This window comes from Pezoporus flaviventris, unplaced genomic scaffold, assembly GCF_033815535.1.
Source record: "Pezoporus flaviventris isolate CSIRO_AGI_PZ_B2104156 unplaced genomic scaffold, CSIRO_AGI_Pfla_v1 ptg000076l, whole genome shotgun sequence".
Lineage (NCBI taxonomy): Eukaryota > Metazoa > Chordata > Aves > Psittaciformes > Psittacidae > Pezoporus > Pezoporus flaviventris.
This window is the reverse complement of record NW_026892624.1, coordinates 646069-667719: the sequence shown is the minus strand read 5'-3', so window position 1 is coordinate 667719 and position 21651 is coordinate 646069. Positions and strand designations below refer to the sequence as shown.

At 39.5% G+C, this 21651-nt stretch overlaps 1 protein-coding gene across 5 annotated transcripts in view; it reads left to right on the top strand.

The window, feature by feature from the left end:
* Positions 1–4716: 4716 nt before the first annotated feature.
* Positions 4717–21651, top strand: part of KDM4C (lysine demethylase 4C) — a 267977-nt gene continuing 251042 nt past the window's right edge. For 2 of the 5 annotated variants that reach the window (XR_009746883.1, XM_061473110.1), the window contains exon 1: positions 16336–16710. Coding sequence is in view for 4 of the 5 variants with exons in the window: in XM_061473110.1 (XP_061329094.1) it covers positions 16567–16710 (144 nt within the window). In the remaining variant the exon portion in view is untranslated. Of the gene's footprint in view, positions 4843–16141; positions 16311–16335; positions 16711–21651 lie in introns of those variants that run through there. The other 3 variants (XM_061473107.1, XM_061473111.1, XM_061473109.1) reach the window with 3 other exon arrangements.

Below are 21651 nucleotides of genomic sequence, written 5' to 3'. Positions count from 1 at the left end.
AAAGTACCTGAGTGCCGTATTTAATTATAAGACCTATTTGCATTCTTTTTAGGGTAAGCTAACTCACATCATTATTTTATTTATTTACAGCAGAGGGTAAGAAAAAAAGTCTGCATTCTTTGTCCTTGTTAGAATAGTTATCTTCACCTTGTAATTATCCCAGGATTGTCTGTTATGCATATAAAACTCAAAACTCAGTGAAATCACATGGGTGTTGCTGAGAAAATGGCAGACATCATAGAAGTTGCGATCTAAAATGTTACTAAAAATAGGTCAACTAGCTGTACTGAATGAAATACAACTTCACTGACACAGAGGTGAGACAAGGTGACCTGATTATGTGTTGTTAATTTCTTATTCCTGTCACACAACAGTACAATCAAGATTCTTGTCCACCTGCCCAGTACTAGTGGAAATTAGCATTGCATTTCTCATAAAACTGAGAGCAACAACAGGCTCAAAGAAAAATCTAGTGTCACCAAATAATACAATGTTATTTAATGTTTGCTGTTAGATACTAATGAACCCTTGACGGCTCTTCAACTGAGCTGAACTGGCTGGGAGACCAGAATCTGGCCTCTGAGACCTGATGCCTTGGTAGACCTGCAGTACAGTGCTCCAGCAGTTTTGCCCTGCATGGCACAAGGGCATCCTTTAGCCAATATGCCTAGCATTTCCATGGTATCCTGACAATTTTTGAGAGAAAAAGACTATTGACTAAAACACTGTCTGAACAGGTAAGCTTTTTAATGAAAGTGATCACTATTAAATACAAGAAGGTTTCATTTACATTTAACATCAAGCATGTCATGGTTTAATCTCGGTAGGCAGTTAAACACCACACCCCAGTGAGATGGCAGGGAGAACCGGAAAAGCAAAAGTGAGAACACTCATGGGTTGAAATAAAGACAGTTTAATAGGTAAAGTAAAAATCACAAGTGTAAGCAAAGCAAACCAAGAAATTAATTCACTACTTCCCATTGGCAGGCATGTTTAGCTCTCTCCAGGAAATCAGGGCTCCATCATGCCTAGCAGTGGCTCATGCCCCCTTGGGAAGACAACCACCATCATTCCTAATTCCCCCCCCTCCCCCTTTCTTTTTCTTCCCCCAGCTCTATATTCTGAGCATGACGCCATACGGTCAGGAATATCCCTTTGGTCAGTCAGTGTCAGCTGTCGTGGCTGTGCCCTCTCCCAGCTTCTCATGCACCCCAAGCCTACTTGCTGGTGGGGTGGGAGACAGAACCGGCCATGATGCTGTGTAAGCACTGCTCAGCCATAACAAAAACATCCCTGTGTGATCAATGCTGCTTCCAGCACAAGTCCAAAACATAGCCCTATGCTACTATGAAGAGAATTTATTCCACCCAGCCAAAACCAGCACAGATGTCTAGAATAAATGCAGCAAAAAACAAACAAACAAAGCAACAAACAAACAAAGCCAACAAAAAAACCTCATTGTCAGTTCTCAAGTCAGAAGTTGTATTTATGGTTATCTAGTCTGGCCTTTGCAACAGGGCAGAGATATTCTGGGAATTTCTACATCAAGCCCATAACTTCTGTCTGAGCAGACCACTTGAGAAATATTTTGACTGGAATAAAAGGACCTTAATGGAAGGAGGCTGACTACCGACTATATCCTTGGGAAAATTATTTGTATTGTTACTGTTTTTATTGTACATTATTCCCAGTTAAAATATGCCTAACTTCATGCTCATGCCACTGAAACGTTTAGCAGCTACAAAGTTTGTAAGTAAATGAATTTCCAGAACACTAAGGGATACAAGCTTACATACTGTTATCAACATTTTTAAGATGAAAACATGATAAAAAAGATGTAAAATTGACAAAAGATACATAGTTTAAAGCACCTCCGTTTCCTCTTACTGAACTGCACACTATTAATTAAACATACAGGTTACAGAAAGTTTCAGTCTAGAATACATTCAGCACTTAGGTCCTGATTTGTAACTCAATGCAGGATAACAGAAATTACAGCAACCTGCACAGTCTAGTGAATACTGTCAGGAACATGGCAAAATCTGATCACTGCCAGCAGCTTGTCTTGGGCTGGCAGCTCTTTGCTTCTGGTGTTTGCTGCCATCTCATGGACTTTGAACAGCATTGCAGTGGATTTCTGCAAGAACTGCCTCGAAAGTGACCTTACTTTTTAAGTGGCTGTGCTACTGTCATGTTAAGCAAACACATTGCTGAATTCTGAAAAGATTTCTTAGAATTACTGCTACACAGTATGAAACCTTACGGCATAGCCCAAAACATGACAGGCAAGAAGATAGTGCAGAAAATCTGACTGAAACCTCAGTAAGAAAATATTTCTTTATGTCACCTAGAACATCAGCAAATTCACAGATGCTTTGAGATGAAACCCAGTAAAGTAATGAAGGTGATTAGCGACTACTGAAAGCACACAGCCAGAACAATTTAGTAAAATATATTAGGCTACTGTACAAACATAGCTACATAACCATCTTGAGGAAGGTGACTGTCCCTACTTCCACCTAGCAAGATAGAGGGGTTAAGTTACTGTTTCTGAAAAATGACATCAAGGCATAGTTTTCCATAGCTGTAGCATGATGAGTGTTCATACTTCCAGGCTGCTCACCTGCACTCAGTCCATCACTTGGGAGCACTGAACTGGTGGCAATGAGAGATGTCTGCTTTGGTGACACTGTAACAAACCCCTGGCATTTAATGAACTCACTGAGATTTTGCCAATGCCACCAAGCTGTGTGGTGTGTTTGACACACTGGACGGAAGGGATGTCATCCAGAGAGACCTGGACAGGCTGGAGAGGTGGGACAGTGCAAACCTCATGAAGTTCAACAAGGCCAAGTGCAAGGTCCTACACCAGGGTCAGAGCAACCCCAGGCACAGCTACAGGCTGGGCAGAGTCTGGATTGAGAGCAGCCGTGAGGAGAAGGACTTGGGGGTGTTGGTTGGTGAGAAAATGAACATGACCCTGCAGTGTGTGCTTGAGCCCAGAAACCAACCATGTGCTGGGTTGCATCAAAAGGAGCGTGACCAGCCAGTCGACGGAGGTGATCCTGCCCCTCTGCTCTGCTCTCAGGAGACCCCACCTGCAGTGCTGCATGCAGCTCTGGGGCCCCCAACACAAGAGGGATGAGGACCTGCTTGAGTGAGTCTAGAGGAGGCCACAAAGGTGATCCAAGGGCTGGAGCACCTCTGCTGTGAAGACAGGCTGAGAGAATTGGGCTTGTTCAGCCTGGAGAAGAGAAGGTTCAGGAGAGACCTTGGAGCAGCTTCCAGTGCCTAAAGGGGACCTAGGAGAAATCTGGAGAGGGACTTCTCATAAGAGTAAGCAGTGACAGGACAAGGGAGAATAGTCTTAAACTGAAAGAGAGGAGATTTAGATTAGGCATTAGGAAGAAATTCTTCATTATGAGGGTGCTGAAGTGCTGGCACAGGTTGCTCAGAGAAGCCATGGCTGCCCCATCCCTGGCAGTGTTCAAGGCCAGGATGGACGGAGCTTGGAGCAACCTGGTCTAGTGGAAGGTGTCCTTGCCTGTGGCAGGGGGTTGGAACTGGATGATCTCTAAGGTCTCTTCCAACCCAGACCATTCTGTGACCCTGTGGGTTTATGACTTGTAAGCTGAAAGACCAGATGGGGAGAGGGGCTGACTCAGTACTTAGAGGAGTCACTAATATACTTTCTCTTCAACAAGTACTCAGCATGAGTGCTAGAGATCATATTAAAAAACAATTAAGTCATCAATCTTCTGTGTTTCATAATTGGATCAACGAGTAGGGAAAAACCTGAATGAGGAACTGCATTCTACCACACTCTTTTCCCGTAAGTGTTAAATAAACATTTTCTTCACCACCCAAAAGGCTTGAAGAAGAAGGCAAACTACTCCCTCAGCTTCTTATACGTGTATCAGTGAAACAATCCCTTTCTTTAGGCAGGCGAGGATGACTCATTTTAGAAACTGCTGGACATTATGGTGCCGTACAGAGATATTTGAAGATAGAGTTGCACTTTCCTTGGGACTGTAGGTAGAGCACACAGAGTACTCGTAAACTAGTCTCTTTTAAAGCATAGTGCTGTGTCCAAATGACAAACAAGAAAGTCTCTGAGCACAGAAAAGTTACAGCATTAGATATGTGCCTTAAAAAACTTAATAAAATAAATCCTTTATTTTCCATTAGTCCTGAAAAAAAGTCTTCGGCACTTGAATAAAGTAAGACATAACATAATCGGCATGCTTCAAGCAGTACATGTCAGAAAGACCCGTCCTTTGTAATCTGGTCTATTTTCACCGTTTCGGGGAACGCACCCGCACCCTCCGGGCCGGCAGGTAACGCACCTCGGGCTGGCCCCGCCCGGCGCCGCGCCAGGTGACCACCCTCCGGCTACGAGCACCCCCACGTGACCACTGCGCGAGTCGCAGCCACACGGAGGCAGCGGCGGCCTCGCCTTCCCGTGGCACGTGACGCAGGCGCCGCTTCTCTGCACGTGCTCTCCGCCTACCCGATCCCCCTCCCCCCAGCCACCAACCCGGCCGCGAGTGCTAGGGCCGCGCGCATGCGCAGGCAGCAGCTGTCACCCGCGCGCAGAGCGGGGCGTCTCAGCGGCGCGGCGGGGAAAGGCAGGCGGGACCGGGGACGGGGACCCGCCGGTGGCAGCGGTGCGGGAGAGCCGAGCTCAGCGCACTGCCGCCGTTCCCCCTCCTCCTCCTCGCCTTCCCGCTGCCTGCGGTCGCCCCATTAACCCTCTCCCGGACAGGTGCAGAGCTAGCTCAGAGAGGCAGCACGCTTGCGGGAGGGAGGAGGCGTGGGGAAGCCTGCCAGATCGGAGAGGGGGTGCGGGATGTGTATGGGCCGGGGGCCAGCGGGAAAGCCGGGCCGGGGGGGGAGTGATGGCGGCGGGGCGGGTCACTGTGAGTCAGGGGGTTCCGCGTCGGGCAGGTCGGAGCGCGGCGGGTCCCGGCAGCGGGGCAGTGTCTTGCCGGCTGTCGCGCCGAGGCGGGCCGCAGGGGTCAGGTGCGAAGGCGGAGCGGCCGCTGTGTCGACGGACAGCCCCCGCTGGGTGCGTGAGGGGTCGGGACTTTCCGCAGACGGGAGGGAATGGGTGCGGGGACTGCGCGTTGCGGGAGAGGGGATTGCTGCTTGGACGGGGCTGAGGAAACGAAACTGGCAGGTGTCGGAAAATTGCGTCTCGTATTGCCGCCTGTGGGCAGCGATGCTGGGGCGGGGCGGGCGGGGGAAAGCTCTCCGGCGGATCAGGCAGCTGCCCCAGGTGCTCAAAGTGGGTGGGCAGAGCGAAATACGGTGTTACTTCTCTCTGTGTCTTTGTGGGCTGTGATGAAATCCTGTGGACTTTCCAAACACCCTCTCTCTCTTACAAAATACAGCCGCGGTGATACAGCTCCGTCGTTTCTTCTTGTCTTTAAGGTGTTCCTCAAGTTAACGGTGTAAAGTGTTAGGAAAAGACTTTAAAGCTGTCATCTGAGTAGCACACTTCCCAAGCGCTGGTACCACACCTGTCTGATTGTGGTTATAGTGTTCCACACTTTCGGAGCTACTTTCAAGATTAGGGCGTCTTACCTTGTTATAGGAGCCTTCTCTATACATGAGCCTTCTCTCTTCTGCGCTGGATTTTAACTGCCAATCTGAAATGAGAAGTGTATACAAAATACCTTTTTTTTTTTATTCTTCCTCCCCGCCCCCCCCCCCCCCCCCCCCCGGGTTAACTGTGTTAGGAAAAATGCTGGTGTCAGTACCAGCTTATACTACTTATATAAAGCTTATACTTTATTTTCTTTATTATTAAACTGCAGCTGTATAATTCTTTGCAGTCTTTTCTGAGATAGCAACAGCAGCAATAGAAGTTATTTGGTGGCTATTAAATCAGAGGTTTTTAAACTGAAATGCTTCTTACAAGAAAGAAACTGCCTGGCACCCCAGTGCAGGCTATTTTTTTTTTGTCACTGTACTGTGGGATTTTTTTTTTGTTTGTTTGTTTTGTTCACATTTTTAATGATTCAGGCATGTGAAAATGACCATGGTAGAAAATTTGTCTTGGGCTTTCCCCTTATTTTTACTTGACCTGTGATAACTAGCAGATGGTACTACTTCACAGAAGTACTTTCCAAACACAAGACAACATAAAATACAGGCATGATTTCCTTTTCAGTAGTTGAAATGAGAGTAGACTGAGCTACTGCTAGTCACGCGTATCTTCCTATCAGCTTCGGTTTGGAGTATTGTTATTGACTGCTGGCAACTGATGATTTTCTTTCAGCTCTCTGCAGATAGGGATGTATATGAGAGCAGTTTCCTTTCTAGGAACTAACCCAGGAAACAATGTTTCATTCAAAGACGTGGGTATGATTAAATAGCCTCCTCCTCCCCCCCCCCCCTTTTATTTTTTAAGTGGTAAATATGATGAAATAGTCTAGTCCTGTAATTCTTAGTCCTAAATTTCTGATGTGTATTGAGTACAGAATTTTGCATCTCTTGGTCTGATTTCTAAACAAATCAGGTAAACAGTTCTGCACTAAATCTAAATGCACAGTTGCCACAGTTAATACATTAAAATCAGAAAATTATGTTGTCAAGTGCTAACTATTGGAATCTTTCTAAGATTATGAGCAAGCACAGTATTAATAATGAAAAAAATGGCGATGTCATACCTATTGAAAATTACTGGATTGAGTAGATTTAGAACTTCCTCAGTTTCAACAGCTCTCAGTTGGTCTATTCAATACTGCAGTTGATTCACTTGAAGATCTTCAGTTTTTTCTGTAGGTGTCTTTTGCTGGGATATGTTTCGTCAGCGTGGTGTTGAGCAGAATGTGAATGGGGTATATGCTGGTGTCAGTTTTGGTCAAGTTTGTTTCATGAAGGCGGTATTTTTATCCTACTATCCTCAACATAAAAAAACCCCAACTAATACACTTTGGAATACATTTTTAGTATACACAGAGCTTCAAAGAGACTGTGTTTTACTGTAATTCTGCTAATACAAGGTATTTTCAAGTTCTTTGAATCATCACATGAATGGTTCAAAAGATGGTGTTCTGACATGCCAAGATGTTAATACTTATCTAGTAAGAAATCTCAATAGTAATTTGATAGCTTAGTATTTCATATCTCAAAATGAACAAGTGATGTGTTCTTTTCTTGATTTTCATTTAGAGTCATAGAGTGACTTGTAAGGTATTTTGAAGAAATGCATTATTTTGTACGTGAAAGGTAGTAATCTTTTTGTAATCAAATCACATAATGCAGGTGTTCATAATAATTTGCTGATAAGAAGTCCAGAGTGGGTTATAAAGCCTACCGTAGTTTTAGTATATGCAGAGTTAGGCTGTACTTCAGGTTTTGTTTAGGTGACTTCGTATATCATAATTCATTCTGCTGTAGGCTTGCATTTTGCTCCAACTTTATTTCATATCTTGAAAATTGTGGAATTTTGCATAGTGGGTAAGATGTTAACATGAATAGTCCGACTACTGAGTTATGCAAGCACTCATTTTTATCCTGAATTTTGTTTACTGTCCCACAAATGTTAGATGTATGCTTGGGACAGTATATTTAGGACAGCATACCCTAAAAACTGAGGACAATATACAGAAGTAACAGATTTGAAAAAAATGTCAAGTTTTTTAAGGTGTAGGAATTACAGGAGTTAAAATTCAAAACACATCTTCTTGTGAATACTGAATATTGAAAAAAATTTCAACGTTGGTTTCACTTTCTGATTCTCAGACATGACAGGATAATTCACTGACTGTTACAGATACTGTAGAGTTTCACAAATAAAATATGTTCCAGTTCCTTTGTGACATATCTGCCTCTAAAATGTGGAATCACGCGATTGAGGCTGTTGTGATTTAGCTTAGTAGACTTATGGAATTCTGCTGGGTTTTGTCTAATAAAGTTAAATCGCTAGTTAGTAGCGGGTTGCTTGTCTCTAAGAAGACCTACATAACTTGCTATTCATAATAGATGCTTTATCACAAAAAGTACAGTGCTGGGTCAGGTCTTGTTTCATTTTCACAGTTTATTTCTTTGCTTAAAACAATTTTTAAGTTGCTAAACTGGTAAATGAACCTATGCTTTTGAGCTTTATAAATCATAAATGTTTTGGAAAAAAAAGGACAATTTTGATTTAAAACTAAAATTAACATTGCGGATGTATGTAGAAGTCTGTAAGCTTCTCTAAAGTTTACAGACTTTTACAGAAGTTAATATGATCAATAACCTGTATAACAGATTTGGAATTCCTGGGAAATAGAATCTTTTTCAAAGCCAGATACATAAACTAGGTAGGCATAATTTGCATGTACATTTTCTATTAGTAAAGGAACAATTCAAACATAAGTATGCAAAATCAAATTACATGAAGAATTAACTATTTGCGTGCTCTGGAATAGTTGGACCTGCAAACTATGCTTTTATGATTCCAGTTAAGTGAAAGTAATTCATGCAGCTAGTTATTGACTGTGCACTCTTGCAGTATCTTGTATCTTTGGATTTGCTTTGCAAATGATGTTGGGAGTTGGATAGTACTTACTTACAGATTGTGCTAAAAACTCTTTAAAAATTATTCAGGAAAATGCAGAAGTGAATCTGCCTGTATATGTGGTAAAAATAAGATGAGCTTAAGGAGTTTTTGTTTATGTTGTAAATTAAATTGCTGTTTAGAGTATTGCAGAGTAAGACATATTTATCTGCAGTTTGTTTCCTTTCCATATCTTGAAGAGCTGGTTGTACAAATGCCTTTTTTTTTTTTTTTTTTTTCCCCTTTCCCCAAAGGAAACTCTGCAAATAAGGGTTAGGGGAAATAAAGTTTTCCTCAAGTTTTGCCAATAAACTGTTTTTTATTGAGTGATTCCTTAAAAAATGTCGCTAGTACTTCATGATGTGATTGCTGTGTCTTGTTTTTTTCAAATTGGAAATGCGTATCTGAAAACATCTTTAAATTACATTATTTTGTGCTTTCTTTCAGATCAGCCTCATGCTGTGGCTTTTTGTGCATGCCTTTCTCTGAAGTTTAGTTTCCTATTGTTATTTGAACAATTTTTTTCAGGATGAATTAATTCTTCCTCAGATGTTTATTGTCCCATAGTGTGGGTAAAAAATTCAAGAAAAGGAAAGGGCAAATTGTGTGTTTGAACTGACTTACCTGCGAGAAGTGGTGACTTTCCTAGATTTGTTCTTTTTTTCTTCCCATCTTCCTTTTTCTCATTTACTGAACTTGCTTTATGTAATTTGTTTAATTTGTGTTATTGGGAAAAGGTTGTGGATGTTGCTATTTTTTTATAGTTATTTAGCACTTTTCCATATTAGCTTACAATTTTGTGTACAGCAAAGCAGAGGTAGTGTGTCATGGTTTAAACCTAGCTGGCAACTAAGTACCATGCAGCTGCTTCCTTCCCGCTGCCCCTCCCTGCTCAGTGGCATGAGGAGGATAACTGGAAAAAGGTAACACCTGCAGGTTGAGATAAGAATATTTTGATAATGAAATGCAGTAAGATACAATAGTAACAATAATAATAATAGGAATAAAAGGAGAGAAAGGAGAGAGAAATAAAACTCAAGAAACAGAAGTGATGCAGACTGCAATTGCTCACCACTCCGCTGACCGATGCCCATCCTATCCCTGAGCAGCAATTGGTGGCTCCCAGCCAGGTTCGCCTAGTACTGGGCAGGATGTTCTGTGGTACGGAATACTCCTTTGGCTAGTGCAGGTCAGATGTCCTGTCCCTGTTCTTTCCAGCATCTTGTGCACCTGGTCACAGGCAGAGTATGGGAAAATGGTCATTTATTTAGAACAAGCACTGTCAAGCAACAACTAAAATATCTTTGTTATCAACGCATAAGTATAAACTTATAGAAGTGCTAAATAGAAATCCAAAACACAGATCTGTACCAGCTACTAAGAAAAAAACAAAACAGCTCTATGCTAGCCGAAAGCGGGACAAGCAGGCTGTGTTTTGGTTTTCTTCTTTCTTGTTCAGCAGTGTTTTCAGTACAGGGGCAATGTGGGCACCATTTGGCAAACAAGATGGTTCCCAAAAGCATCTTTGGAAGAACAGTTATGTGAAGTCTTGTGTGGTTTAAAGCCAGAAAGTTTTGGTTCCCTGCTGATGAGGGTGGAACTCTACTAGTTATTTCCTTTTACACTAGAAGCAAAAGGAAGTGAATAGCCTTCGGAGGAGATCTGACATCTTAGTATTAAGGTGGAAAGACTATGCTGTAATACTGAAAGTTGGTTTCATGTAATGAAGACTGCAGGTTTTTGTGTGTTTTAACCAACAGCAGATTAACATGCTGTTTTTCTGTTGTGTTTCATTCTGTTTTAATAGAGTATTTTCTAGTTATGTAAATCAGTCTCTTGCTTATAATTTGACTAAACAAAATTGGTAGTTTGGATTTCTATATTAGGTATCAAATAAATGAAACTTGGTAGATATTTTTCAATTTGGGGAATTTTTTTTTGTTCTTGGTATGGAGGATTCTGAGTGGAAAAATGGTGTTTAACAGATAATTTTCCCACCATTAAATTATATTGAGCACCCTCATAGCTTTAACAATATGGTAAGGTGTAGATGTTACAAAAAGCAGTCCACTGTTTTGACAGTGTTCTGTTTGAGGCTGGAAATCGTAGCTGCCTGGTACTGGTTTTTATAGTTAAGATTCAGTTTGCTGTGGTGAGGTATAGAGGTCCTTTTCTTAGTATATAGAAGATCTAATCCTGTAGATTCTGCATTTGCCAAGCAGTCATACAGAATAAAGCATGTAATATGGTAAGCATGTAATATGGTAAGCATGTAATATGGTAAAATTCTGTTTCGTAGATGTAGGTAATGAATTCTTCCCATGTCCAACTTTAGTTACTTATGTCAAAGCATGCAGAAAGTTACTCTTTTCTTCCTTCTTTTTCTGTTGTGTCCTCCACCCGCTTCTCTTTGGCAGACCCCTAGTTTTACAGTCTTTTGTCAGGTTTTTGTAATGGTCATTAATGTATACATTAAAGAGTCAAGTTTATTATGTTTGTACAGGCTATACAACTTAAATATTAAAGGATTTGTTTACAAAGCACTTGCCTGTCATCAGATAACTGGTGAAATGAGTTTGCATCTTCGATCATGTAAATACTGGTAACATTAATGAGATTTCATCTTGCTGTGAGTTGTGTATATGAGCTTTCCTGGTGTTGTACTTTGACATTTTGAGCTAAGTTCATTAGTTTTTTTGGGCCACATACTGACATGGATGTGGTTGATTAGATTGTTCTGACCTCATGTGACTTCTGTTGTATTAAGACAAATGTAGCATTAATGTGCTCTTGGCTGATGATTTGAAGGTCTTTTGACAAGGCCTGACAATGGCTATAAACTCTTCAGAAGGCTAATCAGATTCTTTAACCCAGCTGTTGGCTCTTTACCGGGCAAGCTTGGATAAGCTACATGCTTGCATTTTATCTAAATGTTGCGCTGTGTAATCAAGCATGTTTCAAGATGTTGGCACGCTACTTGATCACCAAGACATTCAAGATTTATGGGCAGGTTTGCAGTTTACTGGATTAGGCTCGTAGCTGGAGCTTGTTTGACTAAAGCCTTCCCTCGATTAGTTAAAAAGGTTTTCTTCAGTGTTACGTGAGGTATTGCATGCTAATTTTAGTGGAGAATGTCTTCTCATTTATTCACATTGCCATCTGCTTTTCTATATGGTTATGGTCAGTCTTGTCTGTATGCAATACTATCTTGCAAGGGGGACAGAAAATGGATGATTACAATGTTGATATTAGGGATTTGAAATAACTGTAACAAGCAGTATATATAAATATATATATATGTTACTGGTCTTTCTATTCTATAATGTGCAGCCTAAATGAATATAACTGCCCTTGTTTCTGTAACTTTTTGTGTTTACTAATGTCTTGCACATTTTCATTGTGTCGTAGTAAATAAAACCTCTGGAAGTTTTATTTCTCAACATGCACAGCTCTGTAATATCACAAAATAGTTATGTATACACACCTATGTGGAATAGTTAAGACAGTAATAGTATGATTGTGTGGATTTTACTTTAGAATGGCATCTTAGTAGTTACGTTCTTGTCTGCAAAAGAACCTCTGGAAGCTTTGTAACTCTTATACTGAACTATATTTTCTGTTTGCTTTTATGATTTGGTAGTGTATAAATTAATTTTTGCATATGAGAGAGCAGAAGTAGGAATTTGGTGGGAGAAAGTATGCAGAACTCTTGAATTCCACAATGCCCTTGAGAAAATTACATAGAGAATTGGAAGGCAAACATGTACAGTTGGTTTGCAGCATAGCTTTGTTTTTGTGGTAAGTTTAAACCATGTAAGTCGGTCTTGGTGCTTTCTGTTTTAGATTGACATTTGTAATGAACATTACTGCAATAATAAAATTGGGAAATGAGATTAAGAAGTCTCAACTGATAGGTCACAGCTGTACAGGTGTTAAATTACTAAGAAATCAAAAAGTGAATAGCATTGTCTATTGAGAAGTCTGTGGACTTCTGGTGTAGCAAGTACTGCACAGTCTTTATGGTCTTTCTGCCTCCTCAGCTATGGAGGTTGCATAGCAGAATCTGCTCAGGGAGTGTTCTTACAAACATTGTGCTTACCAAAGAGCTGCTTACCCAGTAAGTGAATGAAAAGAAGTCTTTTTTTTTAGGAGGAAGAAGGGTAGTGTAGGCGCATGGATCTGACAGTGTATTTCCACCAAAAATGACATAGCTGGCTGCTCTTTGTGGTCACTGGATAGGGAACAGGACCCTAAGATGCATGGAAGCAGGTGGGAAGAAAGATACTGTGTTAAAAAAAAATTGTATTTTTTGCGCTTCAGTTAAGTTGATCAGAAATTCTGCCTTTCTGATGCTACACGTGTCTTCGTGATTAGTTAGAACTTATTAATTCTGCCTGTGATACAGATGTGGGTTCATTACTGTACAGTACAGTTCAGTTATATGCTTGAGCCTTAATTTAGTTCCAGAGATGAAAAAAAAAAATAACCTAGCTAGTATCTTTACTTTGGTATGTTTTGCAAACAGAAGTTTAGGAATCAAGCAGCAGGCAGACATGGTGGCATGTGTAATTATGGAAGTTAGATTGACAATTGGTGTTTATTAGTTTGAGTAACAATCCTTAAATTAACTAATTTCTTCATTGTGGCTGAGTGCTAGGGTATAATTAATTCATTCAGTACATTTTTGCTTTTAAAGCAGCTCAGGTAGTAAAACCGATGTGTTCTGGTGAGATGTCTTCATTGAGAATTTTTTTTATCATGCTTATTTGTGTGATAATTAGTCTGTTGTGCCTGGTGCTTGAAATCAGATACTAGCTGAAATCATCCCAGTTTTTCTCATAGCTGAACCACTTGGATATAGCTTTTACTTGTCTCTACCCATTTTCATAAGGAGTGTAGGAAATAATTTATCTTTGAGATTTACACTTCTTCATCTAAGGCAAGTTTAATCCAAAAAAATTATGTAAGACAGAGCCTCAGGTTTGGAGGAACATACACAGACACTGTGCTTGCATATGTTTTTTGCCCATAGACAAAACTAGGATAAAAAGGTTGTTTAGCTGTGCAGATGCAGTGTTTAACTTAGAGCTCAGAATTGGAGAACGGGGGAGGTTGGAAGGGACCTCTGGAGACAGTTCAGTTTCCCTGCACAGAACAGGCTCCACTGCATTGGATGGCTCAGGCAGTGTTGAACTGGCTTTTGAGTATCTCCAGGGGTAGACACTCCACAACCTCTCTGGGCAGCCTGTTCCAGTATTCGATCACCCCTGTGCTAATTTTTTTACTATGCTTAAACAGAATTTAGTGTATTTGGTTTGTGCCTACTGTCAGTTATACTGTCTCTGGCCGCCACGGGGAAGAGTCTTGCTCTTTATAGCTAGTTATGTGAGGATAAGATAACAGAATCACAGACTCACTGAGGTTGGAGGAGACTTCTTGAGAACATGTAGCCCAACACCGCTGCTCAAGAAGGGTCAGCTAGAGCAGATTGATCAGCACTGTGTCCGTTTGGGCTTCGAGTATCTCTAAGGATGGAGTCTCCACAGCCTCTCTCTTCTGGTGTTTGACCATGCTCACAGTGAAAAAATTGTTTCCTGATGTTCAGGAAGAACCTCTTTTGTTTCAGCCAGTGCCCATTGCCTCCAGTCCTGTCATGGCACTGCTGATAAAAGCCTGGGACCCTCCCCCTTGCACCCTCCTGCAGGTATTTATATACACTGATATGGTTCCCCCATTCCTTGCCTCCCCTAGTCTGAACCCTCCTACCTCCCTCAGAGAGATGCTCCAGTACCTTCAGTATCTTTCTGGGCCACTTGACTGGCTAGCAGCATTCCTCCAAATCCAGCTGAGGACACCTTTAGGCATCTTTGCTGCATGGGCACATTGCTGGCTGTGTTTCCCAAACCCTCCACCCTGCAGGTGGAGGACTTTGCACTTCCCCTTGTTGAACTTCACGAGGTTCCTGTTGGCCTGTTTCTCCAGCCTGTCTGGGCCCCTCTGGGTGTCAGCACAACCCTCTGGTATATCAGCTGATCTTCCCATTTTTGTACTGTCTACAAATATCACATTGAATTAATTGGAAATAGTTGCTGTGATTGGTCTTGGATAAAATTACATGTCTGGGAGATGTTGAAATAGTGAGAAAGCAGTTCAGTTATTAGTTAGCTGAACCAATTTCAGCTACTGCTTGTTGCAGCATGTCCTTCTGCCCCCCCCCCCCCCCCCAAATCCGTTAGTGTTTTAGGAATGCTTGACTTGGTTTGGGGACACTGAACTTAGTACTGGGCATGTTAAGTGGATAAAGCACGCTATTGAGAAGTTCATCTATCCACTATAGGAAAGAATATTAGTGGTGTAAAAGACAAATTCGTGAATGGATGCTGAAGTAACTTGCTTAAAAAAAAAAAACAAAACCTCACAAAAACCAAACTAATCAAAGAATAAGTAACACTCCTCCTCTCTGCCCTCTCTGCCTCCCCACAAAGCCCCCCAAAACTGCACTGACAATGTTGGGTAATACTGGAAGAGTTGAGAGAAGGATGTTAACCTGTATGCTATAATGAAATAACTGCTCACTGCTGGGTATCATCTTTTATACAGTCAGTGGAATGGATTAAAAACTGCAAAATGATGAATAATGAAGGGCTATTAAATTTTTTTCCCAGTGGAGAAATAGCAGAGAGTTTTTTTTTTTTTTTTTTTTTTTTTGAGGTAGGTAGTGTCTGTATGTATGCGTGTGTATTTCACTGATTTATATTCTTATTTAATACATATAAAAGTGAAAGCCTAAAACCTGATTTTGTACAGAGGAATAAAATACCCTGTTTGATTATATTTCTAATGTCACTTTACTGTCAGTAAAACATAAGTAGTAGACACTGTCTGCTGTACTTCAAAGTGAAGGAAAGCATAGCTTAATCTTTGGTCGTAAATCTGAATTTCATTTTCCTGGGACTGGTCATAGAAGCAAGATTGTACATGAAACTTTAATGGATGGGAATAAATGAAGGGTGTGTTACATATGAGCCAAGTGTTTACTGGTGAGGGAAGTTATCCCACTTATACATGTTGAGGTTTGTTTGCCTATATGGACTTGATAATTTAAATGCAAAAATACTCCCAAATTAAAGTGGTACTGATTTTCAGAATGTTCGAGTTGTAGAAATCTGGTACATTTCATGTTGAACAGGGTTGAAAGTAGTATAGGGTGAGGAATAGAACGTTACTGAAGGTGGGAGCATAGAAGAAGTTTAATCAAGTACTAGCTAGAGAGTGATGTGCTGGGTGAAGTGGGGAGCAAAAAGAAGAAAAATCGTGACACAGAAAGCAGACTAAATGTTGAAATACCTGTTGGAGGGCGAAACATGGAAAGACATAAAAGCATCCTCCATGGAGAAATAGAAGTCACAGAGATTGCTGTCTTTATGTGTATTGCTTGCATGCTTTGTTTCTGTTAAGGAGATTTCAGAGAATGAGGGCTAATAATAGTCCAGTTGTTAACTGGATACAAGAGCTGATACAAGAGTTAGGAAATCGAGGTGCTTTCCCTATGTTTGTAGTGTGACTGGGAATGAGTAATTGGTTTTCTCCATACACTAAATGGGAATGTTTTATCAAATGCGTAGCATTGTTACTTTAGATGGTGTCTGTGTAATGTAAATCTCTAGAGAGGAAAAGGCAGCAGCTTGCAGATGGATCGACACAGGAAGATGCTACTGTGATATTAAAGGTTAACTAGAGGAAACATGCCATAAAAATGGAGGTATGGACTGGACTGTCGTGATAGTGTTTGTGCTGGGTAAGGGCCAGATATCCTTGAAGGAGTAAGGAGAAAAAGTATACATGTGTGCCTTTTATGGTAGCATGGGCAGAGGATTTTGAAAGCTTTTTTCCTGTTTGAAACGTATGTCAAATCTCAGAATTCGTTTTACTGGTAATTCTTTTCAGTGTGTTTATTTTGTTTTTTTTTTTTTCCTTTTTTTTCCCTTCTCTTAAAAGCTGGATTGAAAGGAACTGCAATGTCTGCTGTCATCTCAGATAGTCCTCCAAACCCAAGCTGCAAAATCATGACTTTTAGGCCTTCGATGGATGAATTCAGGGAGTTCAACAAATACTTAGTGTACATGGAATCACAAGGTGCTCATAGGGCTGGAGTTGCAAAGGTAAACTTCTATAATGTAGAAGAAAAATGGTTCCTAATACTTGTTTTTCCCAGTATTTGTATTTTGCTGATTGCAAAACTGATCATTTGAGTATGTAGTTTTTTGTTTCTTTTTTTTTTTCCCAAATTATTTTCAGTTAATAGATTCTGAACTGTTTTAAGAAAGGGCTTTCTGGTATCTCTGATGTTTCATGCAAACTAATGAAGACGATGTATACTGTTTTCTCTCTAAAAATCAACTGTTCGCATGTTTACAACAGCAAAAGAGGATTTCTTCTTAAAGGCAGATTTAAACTAGTTTTTGGCAAATCAGAACAAAATAAATTGGAAAATCCAGATTTACCAGGTGTTGAACTTGGTGTTTTAGGATTTGTGTGTAACTTTACTGGAGCAAATAATCCAGCTATTGTTAATGGGTGTCTGCATGAAGATAGTATTTGATGAGATAGTGTTTGAATGGAAATAGTTTTCTTTTTAATGGTGATTGTCTTACACTTTTGTTAATGAGAATTTGAGGTGTACTAGCTATCATTGCATTGCCTTTGCAATCAGGGCTAGAAATATAATAAATAGATGACATTGGGAACCTTAGCTGAGCTTTTCCCAAATTCAGTTATATTATGGAACCTATTTATTTGTGTGGGGATGATCTATTGCAGTCCTCTCATCGTGAACAGTAAGCAGCAAATTCATCATAGTGACTTCTGCTCAACAGATTTACACCCTTAATGCGTATGTGAGCAGAAGATTCTAGCTATGTATCACTCTGTGAATTATGTACGTGGATCCAGCTTGAAAAAAATATTCTTGTTTTCATATTGTTTATAATAATAGCTTTATTTCAGCTGTTCATAGTTTCTAATCCTGTTTCCTGGGCATCTAGCAAAAAACCCAGAAAGTGCCTTATGACCAGCTGGGGAGATGATACTGATCCTATTCTGTTTCTGTCCGTTTTCTCATGTTTAATGTGCTTGCTTCTTCAGCATATTTTGTATAAAACAAAAACAGGTAAGGATAAATTGTACTCTTTACTTTCTCTGGCTATATGATGCTATTCTATGAACCAGAGTTAGTCTGCAAGATGAAAAAAAAACCAAATAAAGATAAAAAATTAACTAGTTTATAAAGAAGAAATATGTGTGATATGCATTTTATTATGGCCATGTCTGTTGTAGACCACAGCTAGTCTTTTCATTCAATAGCATTCAAAACTAGAATCTTCTTAATTAAAGAAAAAAAGTACCTTGCATTTCATTTTCCTTTAAAAACTGTATGTTTACCTCTGGCAATTCTGAGGAGGCGTATCATCAAATATGATACTGTAATCCTTAAAAAGTACATGCAAACTTCTGTTCTTATTTCTGAGACATTCATAATAAATAAGAGCTTCAGTTACTCTCCATCAGGGTCTTTTGTGCTTATTCTTTTCTGGGAATGCTGGTTAGTGGCTTCCTGATACATGGTGCTAAATGCTCTTCTGAGGCTGCTGGTATACTTAAGATTAATTGTGGGTCATGGTTTTGAGCCCAGTGTGCTAGTCTTTTATGTGTGTGAACTTTAGCGTATCTGGAAAGGGAGACTTCTTCATGTCTTGGCATTCTTGGTTGCAAAATTTCAGCCAGAAGTGTAAAAAGATAATGAATTTGTCTTACTGGAAATATTCTTTAGATTTATTTGAGGTATGAGTATGGCTTCTGTTGTCACTCTGTTCTGGTCCCTTATCTTGGTTCTGGTTCCTTTCCTGCTATCCAGCAATTAAAGTTCCATGTGTAGCCAGTGTAGGAAAAAAAGGCGGAGCCATTGAGGATGTCCTGAGAAGAGCAGTGGACGTCGTATCATTAGGAAAGAATGTGAAAAAAAAATAATGTGAGACAGTTTTACCTTCATTGTATAATTTGAAATTTCTCTAATACTGCTGTTACCTTCATGTCCATAGTGTACTCCATCCTCCCTTACCCCCCCATTAACTCTTTTAGGAGATTATCTTTGTGAAGATTTGGGTTAGATGTAATTTTCTGCAGTAACCAAGCAACAGATTAATTCTTACGTATAGGAAATGGGTATGATTTGAATATTCACGGTACTGAAGGCAGAAATGACATAATACCAATAAAATATACTAACGCTGTCATTTTAAAATCAGTAAACTTATGATTAAAAATGCAAGCTTTGTTTCCTGTAAACTTTGTTTTGAAGTTGAAACACTATAAAGAAATATTGTAGTGGGCCAAAGCAGCAGTTACTCTTGTAAGTGAGGCGCATGAATACGTGAAACTGGCTTTTTTAAATGTTAGATGCAGCTGTGATATCTACTAGGTGTTCCAGTGTTTTAAAGTATAATGCTGATGTTGGCTGTGGAATGGATGCAGGCATATCCTGTTTAGTTTAATTTTCTTTAACACTGTAAAACAGTGATCATGTTTACAGAAGAACAGAGGTTAGGCTCTGGTCTTTTCTTCTTTACTGTGGTATGCTGCAAGATGCAGATGAGAATCCCATAACTGAGTTGAAAAAGAGGGGGTAGTGCATTATGGTAATTTAAGTGACAATCAAAGAGATATGAAAGCTTTCAGGATTAGTATGAGAACTGGATAGTATGTTTTAGACACATATCCCTAGTTAACACTGAGTAACCTGTATTAATTTTTAATTTTCAAGCTTTTTTTTTTTTTGATTTAATTAAATACAAATTGAAACCACGTTCTGTGCTCATAATGAGAGCTTCCTTAAGAATGAACCGTTTGGTGTTGTTGCCATTATCAAACTGTAGCTGTTTATTTTGTAGTTTTATCTGGACTATATAGGTACCATATAAGAAATGGTTATGGTATATTTTTTGGTGTTCTCATTAACCATCTCTCAAGGAGATGATTATTAGAGCTCTTTATCAGGTAGTAGGGATGGAAAAAATTGGCTAAAAACTAATGTTCCCTCAAATTGTACACATACATGCAATTAAGAGAAACTGGAAATTAGCAGAGTCTTAAAAGTAATTCCAATATTTGATTTACAGAAATTGCCACTACTCTCATAGCACTTGTAGTTTTATATCGTCTCTGTTGAAATCACTAAAGCTGAACATACCTGACAAGAATGGAATTTGGCCCTGTAGTCAGGGATTTGTGGCATTTTGCATAGTGTAATTTGGCTTGTTTGAAGTAAATGTCCTTGTGTTTATGTGATTGAAAATGTGTATGTCTCAATTTTTTGGCCATACACCTAGGATTTAATTCCCATGCCATCTATCGCATTTCAAACCCATTTGTTGAAGCTCTTCTCCATGTACAGATCATTAAAACGGAAGTCCCAGGAGCACAGAAAAATACTTGTATATATCTGTGTTTATATGCATGTGGGGTACCTGCTGAACAGCTGGAATAATGTCTGAAAAAAAGCATAGCAAAACTTTTTAAAACTGGTCAATTACATTACTCATGTTTCAGTTGTGTGATTCAGGAAGGGTCCTTCCAACCATGGTGTGCAAGTCTGCTTTACCCATCTGCTTGATACTAGAATAGCAGTTAAAGCATTTTTGGTTATTTTCAGCATGTCAGTCGGTTGATACATACTACTGAGTTGTCTAGAGACTTTCTATATTCTGATTTTCACTAATTTTTGATATATTTCAAAATTACATATAAAAATAAACCAAGTACTTCTTGAAAAAATCTTATCAAGACAGTAATTCATACAGCAAAAATATAAGGGGCATTTTCTGAGTTTTGGGCATTGGATTTAAAATAACAGAAATATAGTATTATAAAATGAACTTATGAAGGACCTAATTAATATTAAGTCTAGAAGGTATGGACTCGAGTATGAATGCAAAGATAAAAAAGACTACCAGTGCTTATGCAGTAACAGTAACTTAAGCTTTAAACAGAGATCATAAGCAGAGTAGGCATACCCAACACTTTAGATTAAATGTGAAAGTGTGTAAGGGAGAAGACCTCTCAAGCTGTGTGGAAGAATACGTGTAAGTAAATGTCTGTAGGTCTCGCACGTGGTGTGTATGTGTGTGTGAACACAGTGTTTTTTCTTTTTCTTTTTTTTTTTTAAAGTTCCTAATAGTATGCCTGGAATAAATGATTAAGGTACTAGAGAAACAATATTAAACCATTTATTTCCAGAGCGGAAAACATGCTGTGGCATCCCTGGAGCAAACTGGCTAAAATATTTGGCTTTTGAAAGTATGGAATGAGCTTTACAAATAGACAATGTATTTTAGTCTTACTGTTACAGAGGATCATATACTTAAAAAGGAAAACAGGGACCAGAGGTAACAGAACAAATGAAAATTAAGGAACACTGCTAGATTAGTTGCTTTTATTTGAATGAGAAGTGTTTTGGAGACTCAAACTGCATTTAGATAGAGCAGAGTAGTTAATTTGCAGTTGCATTGGCAACTAGTAAAGTAATTTTGTAATGTGATATTGAAAATGTGGCAGCAATAAGAAAACATTTTTCAGAAGAGGAGGAGCAGAAGTAGCTACATAAAAGGAGTAGCCAGTGCCATTCAGAATCAAATGCAGAACCAAATGCAGAACAGGAGATTAGCAGTATGTGAAAGAGGATTGAACAGGAGTTTGTGTTGGTAGCACTCTGAAATAACCTTGGTTGTATTAATGTGCAGCCTTAATGAAGGAGAGTGTTGTAACTAAGATGTCCCTACCTAAAACTATATTTCATGCTGAATAACAGTAGTGTTAATATGCGTAGGAGGTTTGACGTGTATCCATCTACGTATCTATCTATAGATATATAAATGAGAAATCCTTGCCTTAGTTTTTTTCCTTTTTATATTTAAGCTTTGCTGATAAATTCAATCTAGTTCGCTTCTGTGGAATAAATCTAACTTGCCTGACTTTGAATAAGTTATTTTTACTAAAGGGAATGTGAAGAAGCTTCAGTGAGACAGGTCAGAGACCATTTCCAACTCTGA